The 27,092-nt window shown below is 40.5% G+C and overlaps 1 protein-coding gene across 1 annotated transcript in view; it reads right to left on the bottom strand.

Annotated features, from left to right (window-relative positions):
* COL4A1 (collagen type IV alpha 1 chain) overlaps positions 1–27,092 on the bottom strand; it is a 363,110-nt gene that overhangs the window by 31,869 nt on the left and 304,149 nt on the right. The window contains exons 40-47 of the mRNA XM_030201564.1: positions 25,120–25,218; positions 19,058–19,108; positions 13,778–13,963; positions 12,696–12,829; positions 5,051–5,123; positions 2,081–2,152; positions 1,853–1,981; positions 1,622–1,720 (exon numbers count right to left, since the gene is read on the bottom strand). Coding sequence (XP_030057424.1) covers positions 1,622–1,720; positions 1,853–1,981; positions 2,081–2,152; positions 5,051–5,123; positions 12,696–12,829; positions 13,778–13,963; positions 19,058–19,108; positions 25,120–25,218 — 843 coding nt within the window. The remainder of the gene's footprint in view (positions 1–1,621; positions 1,721–1,852; positions 1,982–2,080; positions 2,153–5,050; positions 5,124–12,695; positions 12,830–13,777; positions 13,964–19,057; positions 19,109–25,119; positions 25,219–27,092) is intronic.

Below are 27,092 nucleotides of genomic sequence, written 5' to 3'. Positions count from 1 at the left end.
GGTGACAGCAAGGGCTCCCAGTGATAATGGCCACATGCTAACGGAGAAATTAGCGTATGGCCATTAAAAAAAAAAAAAGAAAAGAACGCAGCCATTTTACTGCTCCGCTAATAGTGGCTGCAGCATGCAGGAAACCCATGAGCTGACAACAGCGCCAGCCACTTTTTAGTGTGGCTTAGTAAAAGGACCCCTTAATGCGGTTTAGTAAGAGCCCTATAATTAGTCACCTGAACATCTTTATTAATAGGGTCCCAAAAATCAACAGGGCAGACGATCTGCAAAGTCCAAGACGAAAGAAAAAAAGAGCAGATCAGTGATAGGTGTATCCACACTTCATTAATCAATCGATATTATTTGCTGACATTTATTTTATGTGCCTCCTATTTATTCACTATGGTTTGTCTATTTGCTTGATATTTCATTCAATGTGCCTTTTTTGTGACCACTGTGGTTTGTCTAACATTATTATTATTACTAGTAAAAATGGCCCGTTTCTGATACAAATGAAACGGGCGCTAGCAAGATTTTCCTCGGAGTGTGTATGTTTGAGTGTGTGTGAGAGTGACTGTGTGTGTGTGAGAGAGAGAGAGAGTGAGACTGGGTGTGAGTGTGTCTGTGAGAGACAGAGTGTGTGTGTGAGCATGAGAGTGTGTGCCAGGGCCCCCCTCTCCCAGTTCCAGGGTCCCCCCTCCCTCCCGCCCTCTGAGTTCCAGGGTCGTCCCCCCTCCCTCCCTCCGAGTTCAGGGTTGTTGTCCCCTCCTTCCTTCCGAGTTCCATGGTCGCCCCCTCCCTCCCTCCCTCCCTGCCTCCGAGTTCCAGGGTCGTCCCCTCCCTGCCTCCCTCCGAGTTTCAGGGTCCCCTCCCTCCCCTGCATTATGCTCTTTCCCCTGCATTCATCCATATGCAGGCAACGTCCTCTGTGCTCTGCCCCCTCCATCCATCCATGTGCAGCATCTCTCCCCTGCCCCCTCCACCTCCCTCTGAGTTCCAGGCCCCCCTCCCCCTTCCGAGTTCCAGTGTCTCCCTCCTATTTCCAGGGTCCCCCTCCCTCTGTCCCTCCCTCTCAGTTCCAGGGTCCCATGGAACTGGGAGGGAGGGGGGACGGAGAACGTTGGAGGAGTGATGTCAGCAGGTGGTTACGATTCCAGTGAGACACATTGGAATGTTGGAGGAGCACATTATTTTATTAGATTAGTAGTAGTAGTATTATCGTCATATTTATTTATTATTTTTATTTATAATCATTTTTATGTCATGGTATTATTGTATTTACATGGTACTATAGCACCTTTGGTTGTTTGTTTTTAATATTTTGTGAATTTACACATTCTGATATATTCATGTTTTTAATTTTTGTAGCCCCTGACGAAGCCCTGCTGGGCGAAACATGACCTGTATCGGACATTGTTTTATATGTGGATTGATTAATAACATGTGGATACACCTATCACTGATCTGCTCTTTTTTTCTTCCAACTTTATTAATATGCAGTACTCTTGTTAACTATTCATTCCCAAACTATTAGACAGCCAGTGAGGACAAAACAAATCTTCTGTAGGGGATGGATCAAGCAGCATGATATACTTTCACAGTTAATTTAGTTCACTTAACATAGACCTACCTGGTGGACCAGTGGGACCAATATCTCCTTTTAGACCAGTTGTGCCATCAAACCCTGGGCTACCTGGTTGTCCAGGTAAACCTACAGATCCAGTTATACCTAAGAAAAGAAATAAAAGTATGTACCCCGTTACTGGCTCATGGAATGAGCTTCATTGCATGCATGCTGCAGTCTTTAGTAGTGCTGTGCTTACTTACTGTTAAAATCAGACACAGAAAATAATCTTCTTACCTTGCTGTCCTTTTGGACCTGGAAACCCCGGGGGTCCTAAAGGACCCACTGGGCCCTCTAAGCCAGGTAAACCAGGCTCTCCTTTAATAATCTGAAGAACACCAGTGGGACCAGGTGGACCTTGTATACCTGCAAATAAATGTATAATTAAATGTTTATAGCTCAGGGGGTACCTAAATGATCATATTATATAATTGCGTAGTTACACTATAGATTTAGAAAACATACCTTTAGGTCCAGGAAAACCTTGATCTCCCTGTTCTCCTTTAGACCCTGGGAGCCCAAAGGTACCTTTAGGCCCTGGAAATCAAAAAACAAATACAAAATATTAATTTCATTTTTTTTTTAAATATAAATGAATTGCATTGGCTTTCCTTAATAAAAAAAAATCCTATTCCTTTGCATTATTAGAGGATTAAAACTGCAGTACAGGATGCATAGATAGAGTTTGCAAATGCACTCTTGGGGTAATTCTATAATGAGTCTACTAGGTTAAGGAGGTAGGAAAGCATGTAAATATTTGAAATCTGTTTTATTGATGACTAATACAACAAGCCATAAAAACATCCAAAGATACACAACAGAGAACAGCAGAGAACATAAACAGATAATGTAAAAAAATAGGTTAAAAAGTTTCCATATTAGCTCCCCTACCCCCCCTAAAGCTTCCCCCCCCCCCCAATCCAATCCCATGCCCAGAACCCTACCCAAACCTAAATTACTGTCCCATATTCTAAGGGAACTACCACATGAACACCCCCCTCCTGCCCCCAACTTACCACAGCCAAATCAAAAGTAACCCTTAAGAACAGAATATTGAGCCACAAATCCCCACCATACTAAAATAATCTTATACAAGAAACAAGGGTTAAAGATGGTTCCATCATCCTGTTCACATGTAAAATATGCTGACCCAAAGAACATTTATACCAGCTCTGGGGCTGTTATAAATGATTGCATCTTAATGTTGCTCATTTTCAGCCATTTGCGCTAATATGCTGTAACGAAAAGCTGGTTTAAAATGGGTACCATAATCAGCGCCTATAGTGGTATCTTATTATAGAATAACCCCCTTTAGGTACATATTCACTGTAGTCTAATCCAACATAAGAACAGCCATACTGGGTCAGACCAATGGTCCATCTAGACCAGTATCCTGTTTCCAACAGTGGCCAATCCAGGTCACAAGTACCTGGCAGAAACCCAATTAGAAGCACCATTCCATGGAACCGATCCCAGGGCAAGCAGTGGCTTCTCCCATTTCCATCTCAATAACAGACTATAGACTTTTCCTCCAGGAACTTGTCCGAACCTTTTTTAAACCCAGATACGCTAACTGCTGTTACCACATCTTCCAGCAACGAGTTCCAGAGCTTAAGTGTTCATTGAGTGAAAAAATATTTCCTCCTATTTGTTTAAAAAGTATTTTCATGAAATTTCCTTGAGTGTCCCTTAGTCTTTGTACTTTTTGAAAGACTAAAAAATCAATTCGCTTTTACCCGTTCTATACCACTCAGGATAGAATTCTTGATCTTATTTGCCATCCCTTTCCTAATAATTCCTAGCATCCTGTTTGCTTTTTTGGCTGCCGCTACACACTGAGCAGAAGATTTCAGTGTATTGTCTACAACGACACCTAGATCTTTTTCTTGGGTACTGTCCCCCCAAGGTAGAGCCTAGCATCAAGTTAACTATGATTTGGATTGTTCTTCTGTATAAAACATTAGAAGTGGTACAGCACAGACCATACTGCTAAAGCTCAGTAACTTCAGTAACTCACAAAATCCTACACTGACATTTGCAAATCTAAGGGCTAGATTTAATAAAGTGTGCTACAGTGACAGCACATGCTAACGTGCACTGATGCATGTTATATACTGCAGGGCCTCTTATGCAAGGGAACAACTTCTTTGCAAATAATAAGGCATGTTTACTAAAGTTCACTAAACAGTTAGTGTGGGTTTTAGTGCGTGGTAGCCATTAGTCCAGGTCTATGCTAATGGTTACCACGTGCTAAAACTGTAAAAATCGCCACTGCTGTGAAAACTGGAAGTTAGGCACATAGGATCAAATTCTATAAATAGTGCCTAAAAAATCAGCACTAAATAAAACTGCATTTAGTGCTATTCTATAAACCTTACCTAAAATTAAGGCAGTTTATAGAATATATGCCTGCACCTAACTTAGGCTTGGATTCTGTAACAGTGCACATCATTTTTAGGAAGGGTCAGGCCACTCCCATGACCACACCCCCTTTTGTGATCCACGCACTAGCATTTACACACACCATTTTAGAAAATTGAACTCAAAAAGTCTACTTAGTGGCAATTAGTGCTGATAATTGCTTATTAGTAGCACTGATTGGCTTGTTAAACAGGTTGCATGCGCAATTTGGATACGTGACCAAACTTGCACACGCAACTTTAGTCGCCATAGAATCTGAAGGATAAGGGCACTAAATGGCATTCTATAAAGGTATGCGTAACTGGTTTGGCATGTAAGTGATAAGCGAGAAGGGACACGTCAATGGATGAAGCATGGGCAGGGACATCAATTGACATGAATACCTTACAGAATCCTGGAAGTTGCCACACTAACATGCCACCAGTTACATCATGGGGATCATTTTCAAAAGAGAAAAATGACCCAAAGTGGAATAAATCTGCATTTGGACGTTTTTCTCACAAAAACGCCCAAGTTGGTATTTTTTAAACCAAGTTTTAGATGTTTTTCTATTAAATCCATCAGAAGTGCATTCAAATCATAAGGGTGTGTGTCAGGGGTGCGTTAAGGGCAGGATCTGGGTGTTCCTAACACTTGGACATTTTTCTGCTACAATGGAGCAAAACAAAAACATCCAGGGCTGTTTAAGCCATAAAGAGAGAGAGAGAGAGAGAGATACATAGAAAGATAAATATAGATATCTATGACCATCCCTGGAAAAAGGTGACTAACATAGCAGATCCAAAATGTTGAGAATGGCAGCATTTTCATGTCATGGGTCCATAAGCAGTCTGAAAAAGTTACGTTAGAACTTTGATAACTTTTTTATTTTTTCACATAAAAGACTGGGTTTACATTACAAATTGTTGGCCCTAATAAAATTTATTAAAACCTCAATTTTTGTTTCTGGTCACTTTTTTCCAGTCACACGCACCACATACATACATATATGATATATATATTTTTTAACCTCACCTACAAATCCTGGAACTCCTGGTTGTCCATGTTCACCCTTAGGACCAGAAGAACCTGGTAATCCTGATTCACCCTGTACAAAAACAACAAAATGAGAGATGAATGATATTACAGAACTAACAGATGACAATAAACTTATCAATTGTGGTGCATTCATTGTATCCTGATATCCCTCATTTCCCCAAAAAGTCACAAAGCATGTTAGAAATTAGCAGGTTCCATGGAATATAACAAAATTATAAATAGTAATTTAATATTATTCCATCCATACTCTTAATCTACATGCCTATAGTCCTGAGAGGACAACTCCCTGATCCAGTTAGAGTCCTTCACATCATCTCCAGGACTGTACCAAGCAATAGCTGTCCTGAGGACTTGCCCATTGGCGCCTCTGGCCCTGCACAGTTTGCCACTGCCAATGAGAAGAGCAATTTTTGCACCCTTCCATATCTTCCCCCTGTGCAGCTGCACGGTTCATGCAGGACTTGGTACAGCACTGCCCATTTCCTTCCCCTGACCAGCGAGTAATATGTGGTTGGGAAGGAAATGGACAGTGCCAAACCAAGAACTGCATGAGTGGTGTGGCTGCACAGGGGGGGACATATGGAAGGGCGAAAAAATTGCTCCATGCCCACCATCTCTCACTGGCATATCAAATCAATTTAGTGTAAATTAAGGGGTGGATATTCAAAGTGATTATAGAGGGGCATAATCGAACGGAAACGCCTATCTCCATGGGCGTTTATCTCCGAGAACGGGTCCGTGAAGGGGCGGGGCGGATCGTATTTTTTAAAAGAAAAAGACGCCCATGTTTTATTCGTCAAGGTGTGAGCTGGGCGTTTTTGCTTTTCAGCGATAATGGAATATGAAATCGCCCAGCTCAAAAACGAATAAATCCAAGGCATTTGTTCATGGGAGGGGCCAGGATTCATAGTGCACTGGTCCCCCTCACATGCCAGGACACCAACCGGGCACCCTAGGGGGCACTTTTACAAAAACCAAATAAAAGGTAAAAGAGCTCCCAGGTGCATAGCACCCTTCCCTTGGGTGTTGAGCCCCCCAAATCCCCCTCAAAACCCACTGCCCACAAGTCTACATCATTACTATAGCCCTAAGAGGTGAAGGGGGGCACCTACATGTGGGTACAGTGGGTTTGGGGGGGTTGGACGACTAGTAGCATTAAGCAGCACAATTGTAACAGGTAGGGGGGATGGGCCTGGGTCCACCTGCCTGACGTCCACTGCACCCCCTAACAACTGCTCCAGGGACCTGCATACTGCTGCTTGGGAGGAGGGTATGACATTTGAGGGTGAAAGTAAAAAGTTGTGAAACATCATTTGTTGTGGTGGGAGGGGGTTAGTGACCACTGGGGGAGTCAGGGGAGGTCATCCCCGACTCCCTCTGGGGGTCATCTGGTCATTTAGGGCACTTTTGGGGGCCTTATTCGTCAAAAAACAGGGTCCAGGAAAAGTGTCCTAAATTCTAGCTCAAAACTGTTCCATTATCGGCGAAGGGCGCCCATCTCTGTTCGCCCGATAACCACGCCCCAGTTCCGCCTTCGACACGCCTTCGATACGCCCCCGTCAACTTTGTCCGCATCCGCGACGGAGTGCAGTTGAAAGCGTCCAAAGTTCGGCTTTCGATTATACTGCTTTATTTGTTTTTGTGAGAAGAACGCCCATCTCCCGATTTAGGTCGGAACTTGGGCGTTATTCTCGTTCGATTATAAGCTGGTTAAACAGCCAGGAGAGGCTCCTGGCCGTATAAAATGCTTCTGCGGGTGATATGGGAATATTCAGAGACACTTAGGGGGTCTTTTACTAAGGCGCGCTAAACACTAGAGACACCAATGTATTCCTGTGGGCATCTCTAGCGTTTAGCGCGTGCCTATTTTTAGCATGCACTAAAAACGCTAGCACGGCTTAGTAAAAGACACCCTTAGGGCCCCGTTTACTAAGCTGCGTTATAGGCATGTTAGTGTCTTTAACACACATTAACCATGTACGCGTGTTAACCGTGTACTCACCTACAATATCCATATAGGCACCTACACGTTCAGCGTGTGCGTTAATTGTAGGCACATTAAAAATGCTAACGCGCCTTAGTAAACAGGACCCCACCTGTTAGTGCTGCTAAATATTCCCTCGATCTAGCTAGTTTGTAGGCAGTCCGGGAAAGAGTTAGTGCAGTTAGCTTAACTAGTTAGCAGCAATTTTAAGTTCACTAACCGGCTGAGCAACCATATAAAGTTAGGACAGTCTCTTTTCTGTCCTAACTTGATGCAGACAGACTATCCGGGAAGTGCATATGGATTTGGAGGAGACTGGGAGAATCTTATCTCGTTGGAGGGTGGGAGGGAGAGCCCTGCCCGACAAAAGCTAAGTTACCACTGCAATGAGTTATAAAGCAGATATTTTGAAAAATTATAATGATTAGATAAAAAATCTTTACAAAACAAAATTGAAAATGATTGAAAAATGTACTTAAAGAGCAAAGTAAGAACAATTAGAATAAAGGGAGGTGGTGGTTTTTGACTAATGATGGCAATAACTCAGTAGCAATACGACTGTGGAGTGACCCACCTAGGCTAAGCATTGAAAGGATATCTATATCTACATCTCTCTCTCTCTCTCTCTTTGGGTTCTTTGTATTGGATTTTCCTTGCAACATTTCTGTTAGTTCTTTAGATTGTAAGCTCCTTTGAGCAGGGACCGTCCTTCTTTGTTTATTTTGTACAGCGCTGCGTAACCCTAGTAGCGCTCTAGAAATGTTAAGTAGTAGTAGTAGTAGTAGTAGTGTTATTACTTTTCAAAAATGATTTTTTGAATTTGTATATTTCAAAATGCAGGAAACAAAATAGAGTGTTTGAGGGCAAGACTCTGCCTGGGGAAACGTTGGAAGTTTTGATCTCAGTTATCCCTAAGAAAAACAAAGATAGAACGGAATGTTAGTCTGACTGGTCTATCTCAGTCTTGAACACTGATGTCCAAATTTTGGCTAAAGTATTAGCAAACTGATTGGGATTGGTACTGCCAGGTTTGATACATCCAGGTCAGTTTTGTTCAGCATAGACAAGTGGCTGATAATATCAGTAAGATGATTAACTTGAACATTTTGGTGCGGCATGACAATATCTCAACCTGCTTTGTTGAGTACAGATGTGAAAAGGTCTTTGATAGTTACACTGGAACATCTGCAACAATTTGGTTTTGGAATAGGTTTCAGATCCTGGATTATTGCTCCGCACTCAACACCAAAGGCCTGTGTCCAGATCAATGGTGGGAACTCCTCTATGGTTCAGATGTAGGGCAAAACTTCAGGTTGTCCCTTTTGCCTATGGGGTCCTTTTACAAAGGCACGCTAGCGTTTTTAGCGCGTGCTAAAAATAAGCAGGTGCTAAATGTTTGAGAGGCCCATATATTTCTATGGGTGTCTCTAGCATTTAGTGGGTGCTACTTGTTATGGGCAGCCTTTGAGTGGTTCCAGAACTTGGAGACTAAATTATAGATTATGTTGGATCAAATTACATGAAAAGGTTTTCCACCCTGGAGATTCCGATTTAATGTTTTATTCAGATCCCACACTAATAATGTAATGTTATTTGTATGTAGAAATGAGGGTCAATGAACAAGTTACAGGTGATAATGTCTAAGGGGAAAAATTATCAGTGTGAGCTACAGTTAAGGTAGGTTATTTTACCACAAGTCATGCTATTTTAGCATAGGGTCTCATTTTTGCCATGAGACCCTATACTACAATAGCACAATTTGTGGTTAAAAAACCCATCTTAATGGTATGCCTCATTGATAACTTCCCCCCCAAATTGGATTAACATAATATACCTGTCACTAGCTTTCGAGAGTTATCCTCTCTTTACCAGGCCAGTGGAAAAACAGTGTAGTTACAGTGAATTTAAAAAGTACAAACTCATCTAGGCTTAAACTGCCTGCATATATTATTCAACTCAGAAGAAGGGGGGAGCTGACAGAGGTGATGAGGCAGTAACACTTTATAACTAAAAGGCCCCATATATATGATAACATAGAATGATAAAGTTTTTTTTTTTTTTTTTGAAAAGTAGAAGAAAAAGAAAGTTGTAATGGCAGGTGGCTCATTTCAACCACGCTGACACAGATTTTTGTTGTTAAGAACATAAGAATATAAGAAAAGCCATACTGGATCAGACCAATGGTCCATCTAGCCCAGTATCCTGCTTCCAACAGTGGTCAATCCAGGTCACAAGTACCTTGCAGAACCCCAATTAGTAGCAACATTCCATGCTACCAATCCTGGGGCACGCAGTGGCTTCTCCCATGTCCATCTCAATAACAGACTATGGACTTTTCATCCAGGAACCTGTGCAAACCTTTTTTAAACCCAGATACACTAACCACTGTTACTACATTCTCTGACAGCAAGTTCCAGAGCTTAACTATTCTTTGAGTGAAAAAATATTTCCTCCTATTTGTTTTAAAAGTGTTTCCATGTAGTTCCATCGACTGTCCCCTGGTCTTCGTACGTTTTGAAAAAGTAAAATATCGATTCACTTCTATCCATTCTACACCATTCAGGATTTTATTGACCTCAATCATATCCCCACTCAGCCGTCTCTTTTCCAAGCTGAAAAGCCGTAAACTCTTTAGCCTTTCCTCATACAGGAGAAGTTCCATCCTTTTTATCATTTTGATCGCTCTTCTTTGAACCGTTTCTAATTCCGCTATCCAGCTTATTTTTGAAGGAGATCGCTGGCCATCTTCCGACACAAATTGGGAGATGACCGGCGATCTCCTGAACCCGGCCAAATCGGTATTATCGAAAGCCGATTTTGGCTGGCACCAACTGCTTTCCGTTGTGGAGCCGGCCAAACTTCAAGGGGGCGTTTCGGTAGGATAGCGAAGGCGGGACGGGGGCGGGATGGGGGCGTGGTTTGGAGATGGCCGGCTTCGCCCGATAATGGAAAAAAGCCAGCCCTGACGAGCATTTCGTCGGCTTCACTTGGTCCATTTACTTTTAGGACCAAGTCTCAAAAAAATGCCCCAATTGACCAGATGACCACTGGAAGGAATCAGGGATCACCTCCCCTTCCTCCCCCCCAGTGGTCACCAACCCCTCCCACCCAAAAAAATTATTTTTTTTTTTTTTTGCCAGCCTCAAATGTCATACCCAGCTGCATGACAGCAGTATGCAGGTCCCTGGAACAGTATTTAGTGGGTGCAGTGCACTTCAGGCAGATGGACCCAGGCCCATCCCCCCTACCTGTTACACTTGTGGTGGTAAATATTGAGCCCTCCAAAACCCCCCAAAACCCACTGTACCCACATGTAGGTGCCCCCCTTCACCCCTTAGGGCTATGGTAGTGGTGTAGAGTTGTGGGGAGTGGATTTTGGGGGGATTTGGGGGGTTCAGCACACAATGTAAGGGAGCTATGCACCTGGGAGCAATCTTTGAAGTCCACTGCAGTGCCCCCTAGGTTGCCCGGTTGGTGTTCTGGCATGTCAGGGGGGCCAGTGCACTACAAATGCTGGCTCCTCCCATGACCAAATTGCCTTGCATTTGGCCAGGTTTGAGATCGCCGACATTAGTTTCCATTATCGCCGGAAACCGATGCCGGCCATCTCTAAAGCCGGCCCAAATGGTGACATTTGGCCGGCTCCAACCGTATTATCAAAACAAAAGATAGCCGGCTATCTTTTTCGATAATACGGTTCGGCCGCTGCTTTACGGCGCCGGCCATATAGATGGCCGGCGCTGTTCGATTATGCCCCTCCACATCTTTTTTGAGATACGGCGACCAGAATTGAACGCAATACTCAAGGTGAGGTCACAGAAAATTAGTGTGAAACTATGTTAGGCTACAAGAGTTTGAGTTCTTCTTGAACATTTAAACTATTTCATGATTCTGATCATACAAAATCATTGTTAGATAAAGAGCTGGTGAAGCAGCACAGATAAAGGCAAGCTCCATGCCAAAGACTCGCTGATGCTTTTCTACAGAAAAGGGAAAGAATCTTAGGCGATCAGAATGAAACATCTTGTCAGAACTCAAAGCAGGTCTTGGCACAAAGGATGCCTTTTTTGATCTTGGCAGCATGCTGAGGGGAGCTGGAGACAGAAATAAAGGGCAGTAGCTAACACCCACCATATCCTCTCCAGGGTATGCCACTTTGTATGGAGATTTGACAGCCAGATACAATTTGCTTTGAGACCAGTCACTTTCAGGCACAAAATATCTGTCTGGTTAGTTTACCCTTAAACCATTACATTAGAATCATAGTAATAGCTTTTCAACAGAGCTACAAATAGCTAATACCATTCTAAAGATATCCAGAACACAATCAATGTATATTGGAGTTCCTTCAAGACCATATAAGTGGCTCCGTTGTTTCAGTTTTTCTGGTGACTATTTTTGAATTGTTTTGGCACTTTAGAAATGATAAGTAGTAGTAGTAGTAAACAAGATTATATTATAAAGACAATTTATGTTAAGCACACAAAGTACTTAGGGGGGTAATGCTCTACAGGCCAACTAAAGTTAGGTGCCAGGATGATGCATGCTAAGTATGGATTCTATATCAGCAGTTATGCCATAATTACCGATATAGAACACTAGCATAAGTCTGCAATTAAATGCTCACCTCTAAGCAAAGATTGATGTAAATACTCACACCTAATTGCTGAGTTACACATATTACTAGTATTCTATAACCCACACACGTATGACCCGCCTATGCCTCTTGCAGTTCTGCACTATGGATTTTGCATGCACAGTTTGTAGAATCCCGACTAGAGGCAGTTGCACACATAACTGCAAATTAGCGCCAATTAGTGGCAATTAACACCAATTATAGCCAATTTTTGGTTGTTGGTAGCAATTAGCAGCTAATTATTAAATTATGTTATACAGTAACTGACAATGCTCTATAACTTGTGACCACAAAATTGTGCACGTAAGTTTATAAAATTAGGGGTTATTGTTCACAGTTGAGGAACCCAACAAAAGATAAATATCATCTTATGTGACAACTGGATTATCAAGGTGAACTAAGGGCCCTGTTTACTAAGGTGCCTACAATTAGCGCACACACTAACCATGTAGGTGCCTACTACTACTACTATTAAACATTTCTAAAGTGCTACCAGGGTTACGCAGCGCTGTACAATTTAACAAAGAAGGACAGTCCCTGCTCAAAGGAGCTTACAATCTAAAGGACAAAAAAGGACAAAAAGTGCAGTCAATCAAGTTGGGGGCAGTCTGGATTTCCTGGATAGAGGTACAATTGTAGATGCGTTCATGGTTAACACATGTACATGGTTAACGCATGTTAAAGTTGCTAACACGCTTATAACGTGGCTTAGTAAACAGGACCCTAAGTCTCTGAGGATCTCCTTTCACATTTACATTCATAATTGTTTTCAATTTATTTTCAATCAAAAAATATTGTCGAACTTTTTTTGCCTCTTCATTCACTGATCTTATTGTGGTATATACTGTCCAGTATTTTGAGATTAATTATTGAGGATTATAAACATATGGCCAAATACAGTAAAGGGTTCTCCTATTTCATGGCAACAGGGAAAAAGAAAGCTTAGTAAATATGGCCCACAATAAACCTTCAGAAATAAAAGTTAACAAGAAAATACTTACTGGAATTCCTTGAAACCCTGAGTCACCTTTACCTCCTGGACCTCCAGGGGACCCAGGCCAACCTCTGTCTCCTTTAATACCTTTAGAACCTTCTTGGCCTGGAAGACCTGGTAATCCTTCACGGCCTGGGAGACCTATATAGAAAATTCAGTACTTCTCAATAGCACTTTCTGTTCAACAGTTGATGAATATTTTAAATTTTGAATAATAACTGATTCCTCTAAAAGGCTGAAGTACAAAATTACACTTAGATGTGTGTGGTCATTAATTTGATGTCATTTGAAGAACTACATTTTCATTAATACATTAAAGAGATCATGCATGACACACTATATACTATCTGAGTGTGAGATAAAGAAACCCTCTAAATGGAGAATAACGGGAAACAATGAAGATTTAGCTTTATTCCCCACCCTCCCTCCCAAAACAAATACAGCAATGCAAAGGGCAAAAAGCCGACACAGCCCATTCAAACTGAATGGGCTGTGTCGGAATTAGAGCACAGCAGTCGCTAGTGCGGTTTAGTAAACAGGGGGGGTTAGTTAGTCAAGGGGGAGAGAAGGGCAGTCATGAAATTTTTAATATCAAGGTTTAACCTATTAATTCCTGAAATTAGTTAGCTAAACCTTTTGGAAAACGATTCCCTAAAAGAATGCAGGAAAGTATTGATCAGCACAGAGGATTCTTTCATTGCAAGAATAAAAATCTAAGATCTGGTAGGATCAGAAAAACTGGAAGGTCCTTGCAGTGCTTATCTGTCATTATAATCTGCATGACTACGTTTAAATATAGCAATATACTTATTTAAATCCTTCCATTATTCATGTATTTTTTTTATACTTGTCTATAAAAAAATGGAAGGCTGATCAGTCCTTCTGTCACTAAAGTTGATGTATACATCTCTCAAGAAGAGAACTTAAAGAGCTACTGACCATTAATGTAATTAAAATATTCAAGTATAATTAAGCTCATACTTCACAAAATTAAAATACACTGCAGTAAAAAAAAATTCAAGCCTAAAATATGCTTACATTTCCTACAGTGAGAAATTAGTATAAAGTCATTTTTTTGTTTGTGTTTACCTGGAAACCCTGGTGGACCATGTGGGCCAGAGTCTCCTTTCGGACCTTCCACTGCAATGCCTGGTACTCCAGGGAAACCGGCAGGTCCTTGAGGACCCTGTGGACCGTGTTCGCCTTGTTCTCCTTTGATTCCAGAAACACCTGGTATTCCCGGGGACCCTGGGAAACCCACATCTCCTTTTATACCTAAGAGTAAAGAAAGATGTTTTTCAAAAAGTTTTTCAGTTTCCTTTCTTAGCTAAACTGAGGCTAGGTGAGTAGGAAAATGAGCTTACCAGACACTGTAAGGTTTGAATGCTCTCCCTGCCAAGTGCTACCATACAGAGAGAATGCAAAAAAACATTTTGCCCTCTGTGAAACACAGCTCAATCAAACAGGCAGCTTGTGAGTTCTTAATTTAGGTTCTAAAAAAATTCTTTACAGTTTTACAGTTTGTCAAAGCATTAAATATCATTCTGTGATGGAACAATGGAGCCTGAATCAAAAACACATGACTTTAAGAGCTCTTTGCTTATATAGTGGTACCGATCTTTGGATACCAGCTACTGTGAAAATTACATATAACTCGTCAAACCTGGACAACGTACAAATGAAATAATACTATCTTCCAACTTACAATAGACCTGTTTACCTGATATAAAATAATTACTTGATCTGGCCTCTGAAGAAAAATTACATGAAATGAAAGTCATGATCGACTTATAAAATTGTGGCAGAGTTGAGCATAGGCTTGAATATTAAAAACGTAGCAAACCTGATGTTCAGTCATTTCAAATTCAGGAATGTTTTTACAGGCAATTCAACTCATATGTGCATAGTTAAGAGGTTTATAGTACATCAGTAAAAGTACCCTGCCATGCTGTGGGTGATTTTATAACAGGGTGCCTAGGTGAAGTCAGCAGGAAGGCTCCTAGACACCTATGGAGTCTTTTTACTAAGGTGCGCTGAAAAATGGCCTGCGGTAGTGTAGACGCGTGTTTTGGGCGCGCGCAAAATGAAAATTGCCACGCATCCATTTTCGGTCTGAGACCTTACTGCCAGCCATTGACCTAGCGGGAAAGTCTCACGCGGTAACTGGGTGGTAATGACCTATGCACGTCAAATGCCACTTGGCGCATGTCCGAAATTTATTTATCAGACGCGCACCAAAAATGAAATTACCACAAGAGCCACTCAGTAGCTGGGCAGTAACTCCATTTTGGCACACGTTAGGTGCACGTAGACGCTTACATGGCTTAGTAAAAGGTCCCCTCACGTGACTTTATAAAATACCAGTGCAAATCCAGCAACAATTGTGTCACATTAAACGTGCAGACACTACCCACCGGACTCTATATATTGCGCCCAACTTTGTAAGCTTATCTGAGATGTGTGCGCAAATAAATTGATTAATGAGCTCATGAACATTATAATTTGGTGCTAACAACCAATTTAATTTTGCTTGAGCGTCTTGCTATGTGCTTATTCTATAAAGCACAGCACCTAACTTCAATCGTGTGTATCTGAAAAGGGGATGTGGTCAGGGGTGTCAGGGGCATTCCAAAAAAGTTGCACGTGGATTTACAGTTGAGCACCGGCATTTACGTCTGCTTTTAGCAGGCGTAAGTATGGCGCTGAAAGGTTAGGTGCAGGATCTGCACCAAATACTATTCTATAAAGGGCACGCTCCCTTTACAGAATAGCGCTTTAGCCCAGATTCTATATAAGGTGCCTAAAAAAATCCACACGGTAAACATTTCCGCCTAAGCGCATTCTATGACCAGCGCCTAGATTTAGGTGCAGTATATAGAATACACTTAGTTGATATCCCAGCGCCTAAAGCTATGTGTCTCCATTTACACCAGCAAAAACGTGACGTAAATACCCCACGCGTAGATTTACACGCACTGGGCCATATTCTATAACTTTGCATGTACATTTTGGAATGCCCATTTCCCCGCCCATAGCCATGCCTCTTTTGAACTGCGCGCATTAGAATTTAGGCGCAGTTCATTACAGAATACGCTTAGTGAGTTGTGCGCGTAAATTCTAATTATTACCAATTAGTGCTCATTATTGCTTGTTAAGTGCTGTTTTCAATGCTGATTAGCTTGTTAAGCCAAATTATGTGCATAATTATAGAATAAGCTTGGATTTTGGTGCGGATCTCTAGGATCGCTATATAGAATCCGGCAGTTAGCACTCAAGTTTTTCAGTACTGACTTTTCAGCACCATTTACTGAATCCTGCTCAAGAGCAGATTTAAATGCTAGCATATACATTACACATGTTTAAAATACACATGTAAATTGTGAATCCAAATTCTGCCCCTATGCATACCTACTGGAAAAGTAAATGCTGGCTTGCACCATGTGTACTTTTAAGCGTTACCTACTTGTATAAGACCACATTTACTCTCCTGAAACAATGATGTAGGAATGAAAATGGTTTATACTATTACCATTCACATGTTTAAGTCACCCATCTGCAGCATGTCTTCATTTCAATGAAGGAATTTATCATACGTTATTTAATAGATTATACTCAGGGCCTTGCAAAAGTCTTTGCACCATTGTGTACTTTTCATGTTTTGCTGTCTGCAAAATACAACTCAAGATGCATTAAATTAGGAGTTTGTTTCACTGATCTCTACACTATATTCAACATCTTCAATGTGAAAGAGCATTTACAGAAATATTTAAAAAGTAGTTATGAACAGGAAACCAACATAAAAAAGCCTTACTTACATAAGGTTTCACACCCTTTGACCTGATACTTGGTAGAAGCCCATTCTGCTGCCATGGCACAAATATGATATTTAGGATATGTAACTAGCACCTTTGCACAGTGGGATGGTGAAGTATTTGTCCATTTTTTCTTGGCAAAATAACTCAGACCTTTTCAAGTTGATCGGGGTTATCTACTACTTATCATTTCTAAAGCGCTACTAGACGTACACAGCGCTGTACACTTGAACATGAAGAGACAGTCCCTGCTTGACAGAGCTTACAATCTAATTAGGACAGACAAACAGGACAAACAAGAGATAAGGGAATATTAAAGTGAGGATAATAAAATAAGGTTTCTGAACAAGTGAATAAGGTTTAGGAGTTAAAAGCAGCATCAAAAAGGTGGGCTTTTAGCTTAGATTTGGCCAGAGATGGAGCTTGATGTCTATTCCAGGCATATGGTGCAGCAAGATAAAAGGAACAGAGTCTGGAGTTAGCAGTGGAGGAGAAGGGTGCAGTTAAGAGAGATTTACCCAGTGAACTGAGTTCCCGGGGAGGAATGTAGGGAGAGATGAGAGTGGAGAGGTACTGAGGAGCTACAGAGTGAATGCACTTATAGGTCAATAAGAGGAGTTTGAACTGCATGCAGAAATGGATAGAAAGCCAGTGAAGTGACTTGAGGAGAGGACTAATATGTGCATAACGACACTGGCAGCAGAATTAGTCGTGCAGCAGAATTTTCAACATCTGTGGGCTGCAGTCTTCAAATCTTGCCACAGATATTTTTGTGTTGGACTCAGGTCTGGATTTGACTGGACCACTCAAGGACATTCACTTTCTTGTTGCTGAGCCACTCCATTGTTGTTTTTGCTTTATGCTTAGACAATTGTCTTGCTGAAACATGAATTTTCTCCTCAGTCCCATGTCTATGGCAAACAGGTCTATGGAACAGGCTTTCCTCTGAGACCTGCCTATAATTTACATCAGGATTTATATTTCTATACTATGCAAACTACAAGAAAGCTGTCCAGTTTATCAGTGTTTGATGGTACATTTATTTGAGAAGACAATAGTTCTTGATTCATTAGATGTGTATATCACCCCCTGATGCAGACAATTTTGGCAAAACGTTACCATGTCAGACTTTTTATTTATTTTTATAAGTAATATTTCTATTCAAGATTCTGTCTCCAACCCAGACTCTGTTTTGGATTCTGTTGTGCTGTCTTCATGTTTCCTGTAATTTATTCCATCCATCTCTCCCCCTCCTTCAAAGCATCCCTAGAACATAATTCTATCACCACCATACTTTACTATAAAGACTGTTGGCAGGGTGATGTACAGTTTTACACCCCACATATCAGTTAGCACTGAGACAAAAGTACCACTTTGGTCTCATCAGACCACAAAACCTTCCCCCTCCATGTGTTTCTTTCCAAATGCTATGCAGCATGAGTTTGTTTTTTTTCTTCAGCAGTGGTGTCCTTCTTTCCATCCTCCCATACAAGCCTTGTTTGTGGACTAATTATGAAATTGCTGAACAATCAGCATTTTCTCCACTGTCAGCCAGAGACCACAGCAGTTTATTTTGTTGTTGTTGATGTTTTCTTAAAGTAATCTTAGGCCTCAGGCCTCACAGTGACCTTCCTCAGCAGTTTCCTTAATCTACACCTACTGACTTTGAAGGGTCAGCTTCATTAAGGCAGTGTTTTGGTGGTACTAAACTGCTTCCACTTTACAATGATAGGCTGACACCCTCAGTGGATATTCAAACATACTAAAACCTTCTTATAGCCTTCCTCCACTCTGTACCTTTGAAAAAATTTCAGCTCTATGTTCAGAGCGTTTAGGCCTTTGCTTCAAATTCATTTCATACTACAGAAACAAATTGATTCTTCATCCAGGAGAATTTGAATCAGCTCAGCTACTGTGACTAGATACAGGTGGGATCTTGGTAACTTACTACAAAAGCCTTGTTATGGCAGTTTGTGGAAACTGATCTAATTTGGGTTTACTATGACAAAGAATGTAAAGGTAAGACTGTGCAGGTAAAACATTTTGGTTCTTTTCTTCATTATTTTATTAATCTTTCTACAATTATTCTTTCACATTGAAAGTGTAGAGTATGCTGTGTAGATCAGTGAAACAAACTTCTACCTTAATGCATTTTGAACTGCATTCTTTAGACAGCAGAACATGAAATAATGTATAAGGTACAGTATCTGAATGGACTGTGAGAACAGATAACAAATATTCCATTAGGATAACATACTTCATTTTTTAGGCCATGAGTACACCGGTGATTAAAAATTTCCTGATTAGAAGCAAGGGAAATTTGTGCATTTTGATTTGCGATTTCAGACAGATCTTATATCCACCTTAATCCAATCTAACTATGCATTATTTATTCTAAAGTATGTGTTGAAAGAGATGGCTGCCCTTGTGCTAACATATGTTGTAAACAACAGTCTTTGTCTAGAATGCTATGCTGGATGTAACAATCTATAGAATATATTGTGAAATCATAGATGCTTTCCTTAAATGTTCTTTTATTAAATATTAAAATATTCACCTTTGTCTCCCTTTAGCCCTTGATGTCCTGGAAGTCCTCGCCCAGGAATACCTAAAAACAAAAGTGAATGGTTATGAACACTAGTAAACAATAAGAATATAGAAATGAGCATCACAGGTCATACATTTTATGACTCTTTCTAAGGTAACCATTTAATAGTTAGTGTGGTGGCCTGAGAACCAGGGGAACCAGATTCAATTCCCACTACAGCTCCTTGTGACTCTGGGCAAGTAAGTACCTGTTTAAAATATGTAAACCACTTTGACTGTAATCACAGAAAGGAGATATATCAAATCCCATCCCTCTCCCCCTTTCCTAAAGACAAGACAAAGAGCAACCTCTCGCGAGATTGCCACTAGAGGTAATGGCAAAGCCAATTTGAGAGCAGAGCCAGCATAGGCAAGAGCAACTGGGGATCATTCCTGCCCTGACTACACCACTAGACTTTTTATTGAGCTTTTTACAAAAAGTAATTATTTATACAATATGAGTAAATGAGAATATTTCTAATACTTTAAAGTTCTAATTAGGGTTTCTGTTATAGTTTGCTAAACCACTAGACTGTCAGGGATTGTAAAGATAGGCTCGAGGGGGGCATCTACTGGTGGGTGGAGAGAGGCAACTCCTGTTCGGAGGAAGAAAAACAGGACAAAGCACAATTTTCGGCTTGCACTGAAAATACATGGTCAATTTTGGTCAAAACTGAAACCATGACTATAGCCTTTTAGCTGAAACTGGGCAGAAAAAGGATTTTGGGCTTGTTTTGGCACCATACCCGAAATTCGGTCGGCCTCTAAAATAAATAAAAAAACAAAACAAAACCAAAAGGATCATCTATTCAAATATTATACTTGTTAGGAAGTGATATCTATTGGCAAATGATAGAATGCACATTCATACACTAGTGCATAGTCCACATACTCGGGTGAAGGGGGGAGGGGATGTTACAGATGTCGATAGTGTTTGTGAGATTCTTCTAGTAATCTATAAATAAAGATATTGCCTGTACTTTTGGAAGGGAGTGACATTTTTTAGTTCTGTGATGTGACCCTAAGAAGAGTAAGGGATGGGGGGTCAGTAAGTATCAGGAACTTTTTATTATTGGAACATATTCATTATTTTATATGGCTATATTGTTTTGTAATGAATGATGTAAACCCCTTTGGTTGTTTAGAAGTGGAAAAGGAAATCAAGCCAAAATAAGCTTAAAAGATGGAAAACATTCAAATCAACATATTGCAATGGAATGGTAATACAATTAAAGAGGAGTAGAGCAGTCACTTAAATGGCAATTCAATAACAGGGAACCTAGAATTATGCCTTTACTATATTTTCTAGAATAACTGTGTCTCCTTCCTGTCTTAAATGCAGTTCTTTTCATTTTCTATATAATTTTAGTATGTGAACTGCTTTGACCTGTTCGACAGAAGAAGGTGGTACAGCAAATTCCTAATAAACAATAATCCCCGGATTACATATGGCGCCCAAAATTGGGCACAATCCAAGATGAGCGCCCAGCTAAATTGGCTACTGAGCCAATTAATGCCAATAATTGTGCATACATCTTGCTACGTGCCGTTCAATTACAATGTGCCCCCAAATCCCATAGGTGGAAATTCTATATATGGCGCCTTAAAAACCTGCCTCATAAAACCACACAATTAGTGTGATTCTATAAACTTCGCCGAAAGTTAGGTACAGTTTATAGAATACGCTCATGCGCCGTTCTTGCGCCTAAAATCTAGGCACACTTATTTATGCCACTGAAAATCAGTTAGGCCTAGATCGGGTGTATTCTATAATAGTTAGTATGCATAGTTTTTTCAAACGCCCATAACCCGCCAATTCCACGCCCCCTTTTCGACTGTGCACATTAGAATTTACATGCACTAAGTAATACAATATGCCTAGGAAGTTGTGCTTGTAAATTCTAATTAAAGCTAATTAGTGCCACTAATTGGTTGTTAAGTATGAATTATAGGTGCTGATTGGCTTGTTAATCAATTAAGATGTGCGTGCAATTTTGCCATGCGGCCAAATTAGTGCGCACAATTCAAGGTGCCATATATAGAGGGCATAGTGCATAATCTAAAAAGGGGTGTGGCCATGCAGTGTTATAGAATACTGGGGATGTGCGCCTAAATTGGGAGCTGGGAATTATGCCTAGTTTCAGCAGGTGTAAGTTCTGGCACCCAAAGCTGGGCACTGAAATCGGCACAGGTCACAAGTACCTGGCAGAAACCCAAATCGTGGCAACACTCCATACTACAAATCCAAGGGCAAGCAGTTGCTTCCCATGTCTGTCTCAATAGCAGACTATAGACATTTCCTCCAGGAATTTGTCCAAACCATTTTAAACTTAGATATACTAACTGCTGTTACCACATCCTCCGGCAAAGAGTTCTAGAGCCCGACCACTCGTTGAGTGAAAAAATATTTCCTCCTATTTGTTTTAAAAATATTTCAATGTAACAAAGGGAAACAGACTTGATATACTGCCTTTCCTTTTGCAACTACATTCAAAGTGATTCACATTGTATATACAGGTACTTATTTGTACCTGGGGCAACAGAGGGTTAAGTAACATACCCAGGGTCACAAAGAGCTGCAGTGGGAATCAAACCCAGTTCCCCAGGATCAAAGTCCACAGCACTAACCACTAGACTACTCTGATTTGAGGCTATAAACTTGCGTTCGCAAATTTGTGCATACAAGTTATACTACTACTACTACAAATCATTTCTATAGCGCTACCAGTCGTACGCAGTGCTTCACAATTGAAAAGGCAGCTGCATGTACAACTTACTTTAATAATTGATTTAATTGGCGCTAACAGTCAATTGTAGGCTTAAATTGGTGTTAATTGGTGCTAATTAGCATTTCTGCGCACAGCTGCCCTTAGTCACTTACATTGTGTGGATAATGAGGGAAATAAACTTGATAAATAAATAAATATTCTAGAAGTTGTGTGCACTGATTCCTTCACACGCTACTTCAAGGGGTGTGGATATGGGAGGGGCAAGGGCGGGTCAGGTTATGTCTAAGAGTTAGGTGTGCAGATTATAGAATACTAGGAGCTGACCCCTGGATTCTATATATGGCGCCTTAATTTCTGTGTGGAAATCAAAGCATAGTCTATAACTATGCACATAACTTAATTGGTTAACTAGCTAATCAGCACTGTTAATTGGATGTTAAGCAATTAACAGCACTAATAGGCATTAATTGAGATTTACGTGCACAACTCGCTAAATCAGTGTGGATTCTATAACAATGCACGTACCTTAACAAGCTTAACAAGCTAATGAGCGCTGATAACAGCACTTAACAAGCAATAATGAGCATTAATTGGCACTGATTAGAATTTAGGCGCACAACTCATAAGCATATTCTGTAATGATGTGTGCTGGACTTCTAATGCATGTAGGCAAAAAGGGGCATGGTTATAGGTGGGGAAATGGGTGTTCGTGGGCATTCCAAAATTTACACCTAAATCTATACGCTGGGATTTGCACCAAGTTTTCATTGGTGTAAATGGATGTGCGTAGATTTAGGCACTGACATATGAACTAAGCATATTCTATAATTGACGTCTAAATCTAGGCACCAATTATAGAATATGCTTGGTCGGCACTGATTTCAGCGCTGATTTCTTTAGGCACCATATATAGAATCTCCTCCAAAGTATATTCTATAACATGATGTGCCTACATTCTAAGTCACATGGGTGAAAAGGGGTAGGGCATGGGCGTTTCTACAATCTATGAGCATTATTACAGAGTACACCCAATCTGCGCCTAACATAGACATTGGGATTTACACCAAGTAAAACCTGGCCTAATTGGACGCAACCAAATTTGGTTGCGTGGAGAGCCGCTCGGCAAATTCTATAAATCTCGTGGACCTTTAAGCCTATTCTATAAAATTTTGGTGTACTTTAGAGCATACACCTAGGTGTTTTTTTCCCACGTGGATTTTTCAAGCGCCTTATATAGAATCTAGCCCTATGTGCCTGACAACAGTTAGGTGTGAAAACTTACAGCAGCCTTGACATGGTGGAAATACTCTCACTTAAAGTTAGGCGCAACACTGTGGGCTTATGCTACTATTCTATAATGACAATTCTGCGCAGAACTTCCATTATAGAATTCACGCTTAGCATGTATCATCCCAGTGCCTAAACTGTGGCACTCTTTCTTGAATCTACTCTATTCTGTTTGGGATTTCATCTCGAGTTAAAATAAGACTGGTAAAATGCAGGATGGAATCCGCTACAGCCAAAAGCAATGCAGACCAATGAAAGAAGTTGTCAATTTGTCACTGTGTGTGCATTATCACATTTTAAAATAAAGCCCAAAATCTTCAATTTCCTTTGAAAAGTGTCGGCTTATAGAATACTCTTATTTTGCATTTTCAAGAGATAAGAGAATAATTAGCCATAATACCAAAAACAATTATTCTTAAAGTTGATGAATCATGATTCAAAAATATTTCCTCCATCAATGGCCAGTAAACAATTACAATTATTTAGTCCATATTATCAGGGTAGTGGCCTAGTGGTTAGAGCATGAGTCTTGCAATCCAGAGGTGGCCAGTTCAAATCCCACTGCTGCTGCTTGTGATCTTGGGCAAGTCACTTAACCCCTCCATTGCCTCAGGTGCAAACTTAGATTCACCACTGCTTTTGGCCCCTAGCCAGTATTCATTTGCACTCCCCCCTTGCTTCTTCTCACCCAATACTTCCCTCGCCCTTATTTGTCTTGTCTGTCCGTATTTTAGATTGTAAGCTCTATTGAGCAGGGACTGTCTCTCTCTGTGTCAGGTGTTCAGCGCTGCGTGCGTCTGGTAGCGCTATACAAATGCTAATAATAATAATAATTGTGAGCTCTCCTGGGATAAAGAAATATCCAGTGTACCTGAATGTAACTCACGTTGAGCTACTACTGAAAAAGGTGTGAGAAAAATCTAAATAAATAAATAGTGTCCCAGAAAAAAATAAGATATTATTGGGTTTAAAATGGCACCATCTACAGGCAAAAATGTGACACAAAAATGAGGAAAAGCAAAGCAATATTCAACCAACCAGTCTAAAACTTTGCTCTGTTTTAGAGGAAATTGCTTTTACTAAACAGACTAAAAGTAGTATATTATTCATTAAGAGGAGAAAAAAAGGACCTCACACTAAAACCTACAAAAATTTTTAAAGGGGTTACATTTTCTTTAATTTGTCCTTCAAAAAACTTGTTGATTATTCCAACTTCCAATTAATAGATTTCACTGTAACGTCTTCATTCCATATCAAAACAAGTACACAGTCCACAGACACATTGTAAATTGTAATACCTAATTCAATAATGTTTTATTAGACAGAAGTAATTCCCACATTGCCAAACAGAGGACTTTGTTTCACAACCCCAGCTGCAACAGGAGCATGTCTACTGTTCCTCTTTTAATATGTCAAGTTCTCAGAATGACATCAAGGCTTTATACAAACACAGCTGGACAAATCATCCAATGTTTGAATATTGGTTTTGATATGGAATGATGATGTTGCAGTGACATCTCATCATTAGAATCTGTATAGACAAGCTTTTAGAGAAGCTATTTTAAAGGACCAATGGAAGAAAATTAAACCTAGGAATGAGTCTCAGATCCTTTTTTCTACAGATAGCCATGCACATGATCGTCAACTAAGTAGAACTTTGATTAGGATAGGGCACATTCAGTTACATTGCAGCTAATTAGCAAATACAACAATAATGTCCCTCCCTCTTCTAAGGTATATCAAAACTGTCTTTGAAGACTGTTCTTGTTTACCCACATCATACCCATTCTGTATACTGCCATGTGGTGCCCGTTTGGAATGTCAAAGTGGACTAAACTGTCATGAACTGGCTAGATTGCCATGAAGCTTAATTTGATGGGCCATGGGATATTGAAACTAACCCAAATTCTGGTGACTGTCTTTCACCATTCTCTTTCCAGGGGACCTTTTTCTTACTCGTATCTGCATAGTTACTTTTATCTACTGAAAGAAGGTCAATAAATAACTGTGCTCTTACCTGGATCCCCCTTCTCACCAGGTGTCCCAGAGATTCCATCATAACCTCGCTCACCCTTTTCACCAATGAGGCCAGGTAGTCCTGACAAGCCAGGCTCACCTAAAAGGAACACATTTCATACTAAGGATATAAAATAAGAGTAACTGTATACTTATTGGTTCATTTATACTAAATTTCAACAGGGAAAATAAACATGCATTTTTGGACTCAAATTTTTTTCTTTAATAGTGATTTCCAAACCTGCCCTAGGGGATCCCACAGCCTGTTGAGTTTTCAGACTATCTGCAATGAATATTCATGTGATAAATTTGTATGCAATGGAGACAATACAAGCAAATAATTTTTCTCTAGCATATGCATTGCAGATTGCATGAAAGCAAGATTGGTTGGGGGATCCCAAGACACATTTGGGAACCACTCACCTATGCAGATGGGTCTGATGTTGGGGCTGGGAGGAGGGGGCTGGCGGATAATGCAGGGACTTTGGAGGGGCAATGAGATAAGGCTGAGGGTGAGAAGGAGAAGGAGAGAGAGTGAGAGTGGAGTGGACTGGAGGAAGAGGTCAGAATGGAAGGAAAGAGGGAGGTGGTGAGAAGGGATCAGAATGGACAAAAGGAAGTGAGAAGGAAGAGGAAAGTGTGAGAAGGAAAAAGACTGGAGGAAGGGGGCTGAAGAGATGATCTGAAAGATATGGAGGGACTGTAGAAGAGTTGAGAGTCACTGTAAAGAAATGGACAAAAGGAACATATCTGAGAAGAGTGTGAGAGAAAGGACTGAGGAAACTGGGTAACAGAGAAAGAAGAAAGTAGCTGGATGCCAGGAGGGACACAGTGACAGGTAACGAGCAAGGGTTAGTAAGGGATTGAGATTTAGAGAAAGATACATGAGGGCTGATGAGTGGTGAGAGTGGAAGATGGAAAACTCATAGGTAGCTGACATGTGAAAAGAGAGAAACTGATGTATATCACAGAGGCCATGGCAAGGTGCAAACCCTCCATATTTCTAGTTTTTATTTTAATATAGCTATTTTGCTTTTCTTGAGCTGGGAGCAGACCTGGAATTGCAAGACAGCTAGAAATGTATTTTTTTCTGGTAACTATCCTTCTAAGGCTGTAGAAATGTGTGGTTTGGCATTTGGCCTATGCTAACTTGGCCTATATTAACTTGTGATAAGCAACTAAGAGCCAGAGACCCCTATGACTAAGGTTACCTGCAGTATCCAGATAAACAATCAAAAGGAGAAATAAGTGGGTTTGGGTGAAATTGTAGCTTCAGCAAGAGGGTGGGGGCATTAGCATAATGACTATGCATGGCAAGGACATAGGTCAAACCATTATCTAATTAATACTTATGCTTATGTACATGACAGGCCCTAACTATCCATGCAATGAGGGAATAAATGATAGGAGTTGGAAGATGAGAGAAAGTGCTGGAACAAGATTCACCATAAAAGGAAATAGAATGTTTTGGAAAGATGCATATTCATTAGGTAGGAAGGGTAATAAAGATACTAAAGAAAGGTATATAAGAGGAAAAAGAATTGAGGATGGCGAGCCTCAATGTGTCTACACAAGAAGGTGGACATATTGACAGCTCCCAGGGAAAACTCTGTTTATTTGCTACATATTATATCTATTGAGATTTTATTTTTAATATTTCAATAATTACTTATTGGCTTCTTTGATAATTTGAATAAACATTTATTAAGTCTAATACTTATTTAGTAGCCGGAGGTTTTCTTGCCTGGGGTTCTGCCCGGGGAGGAGAAAAGATTTACTCGAAGGTCCACCTTCCAGGAGACCTCCAGAAGGGTACTCCTGTCTCTGAGGCAAGGACAGGAATGCACCGAGCACTAGAGAGCAAGAGACTGGGAGAATAAGGGTTAAAATCTAGCTGCTGAGTGGTGATGCACAGAAGAGAGAGATAGAGAAAAAATTATGAAGGGGAACAATCAATGTCAGTAAGTATTTGGT

This window comes from Microcaecilia unicolor, chromosome 4 (assembly GCF_901765095.1).
Source record: "Microcaecilia unicolor chromosome 4, aMicUni1.1, whole genome shotgun sequence".
NCBI lineage: Eukaryota > Metazoa > Chordata > Amphibia > Gymnophiona > Siphonopidae > Microcaecilia > Microcaecilia unicolor.
This window is presented reverse-complemented; position numbering and strand designations above follow the sequence as displayed.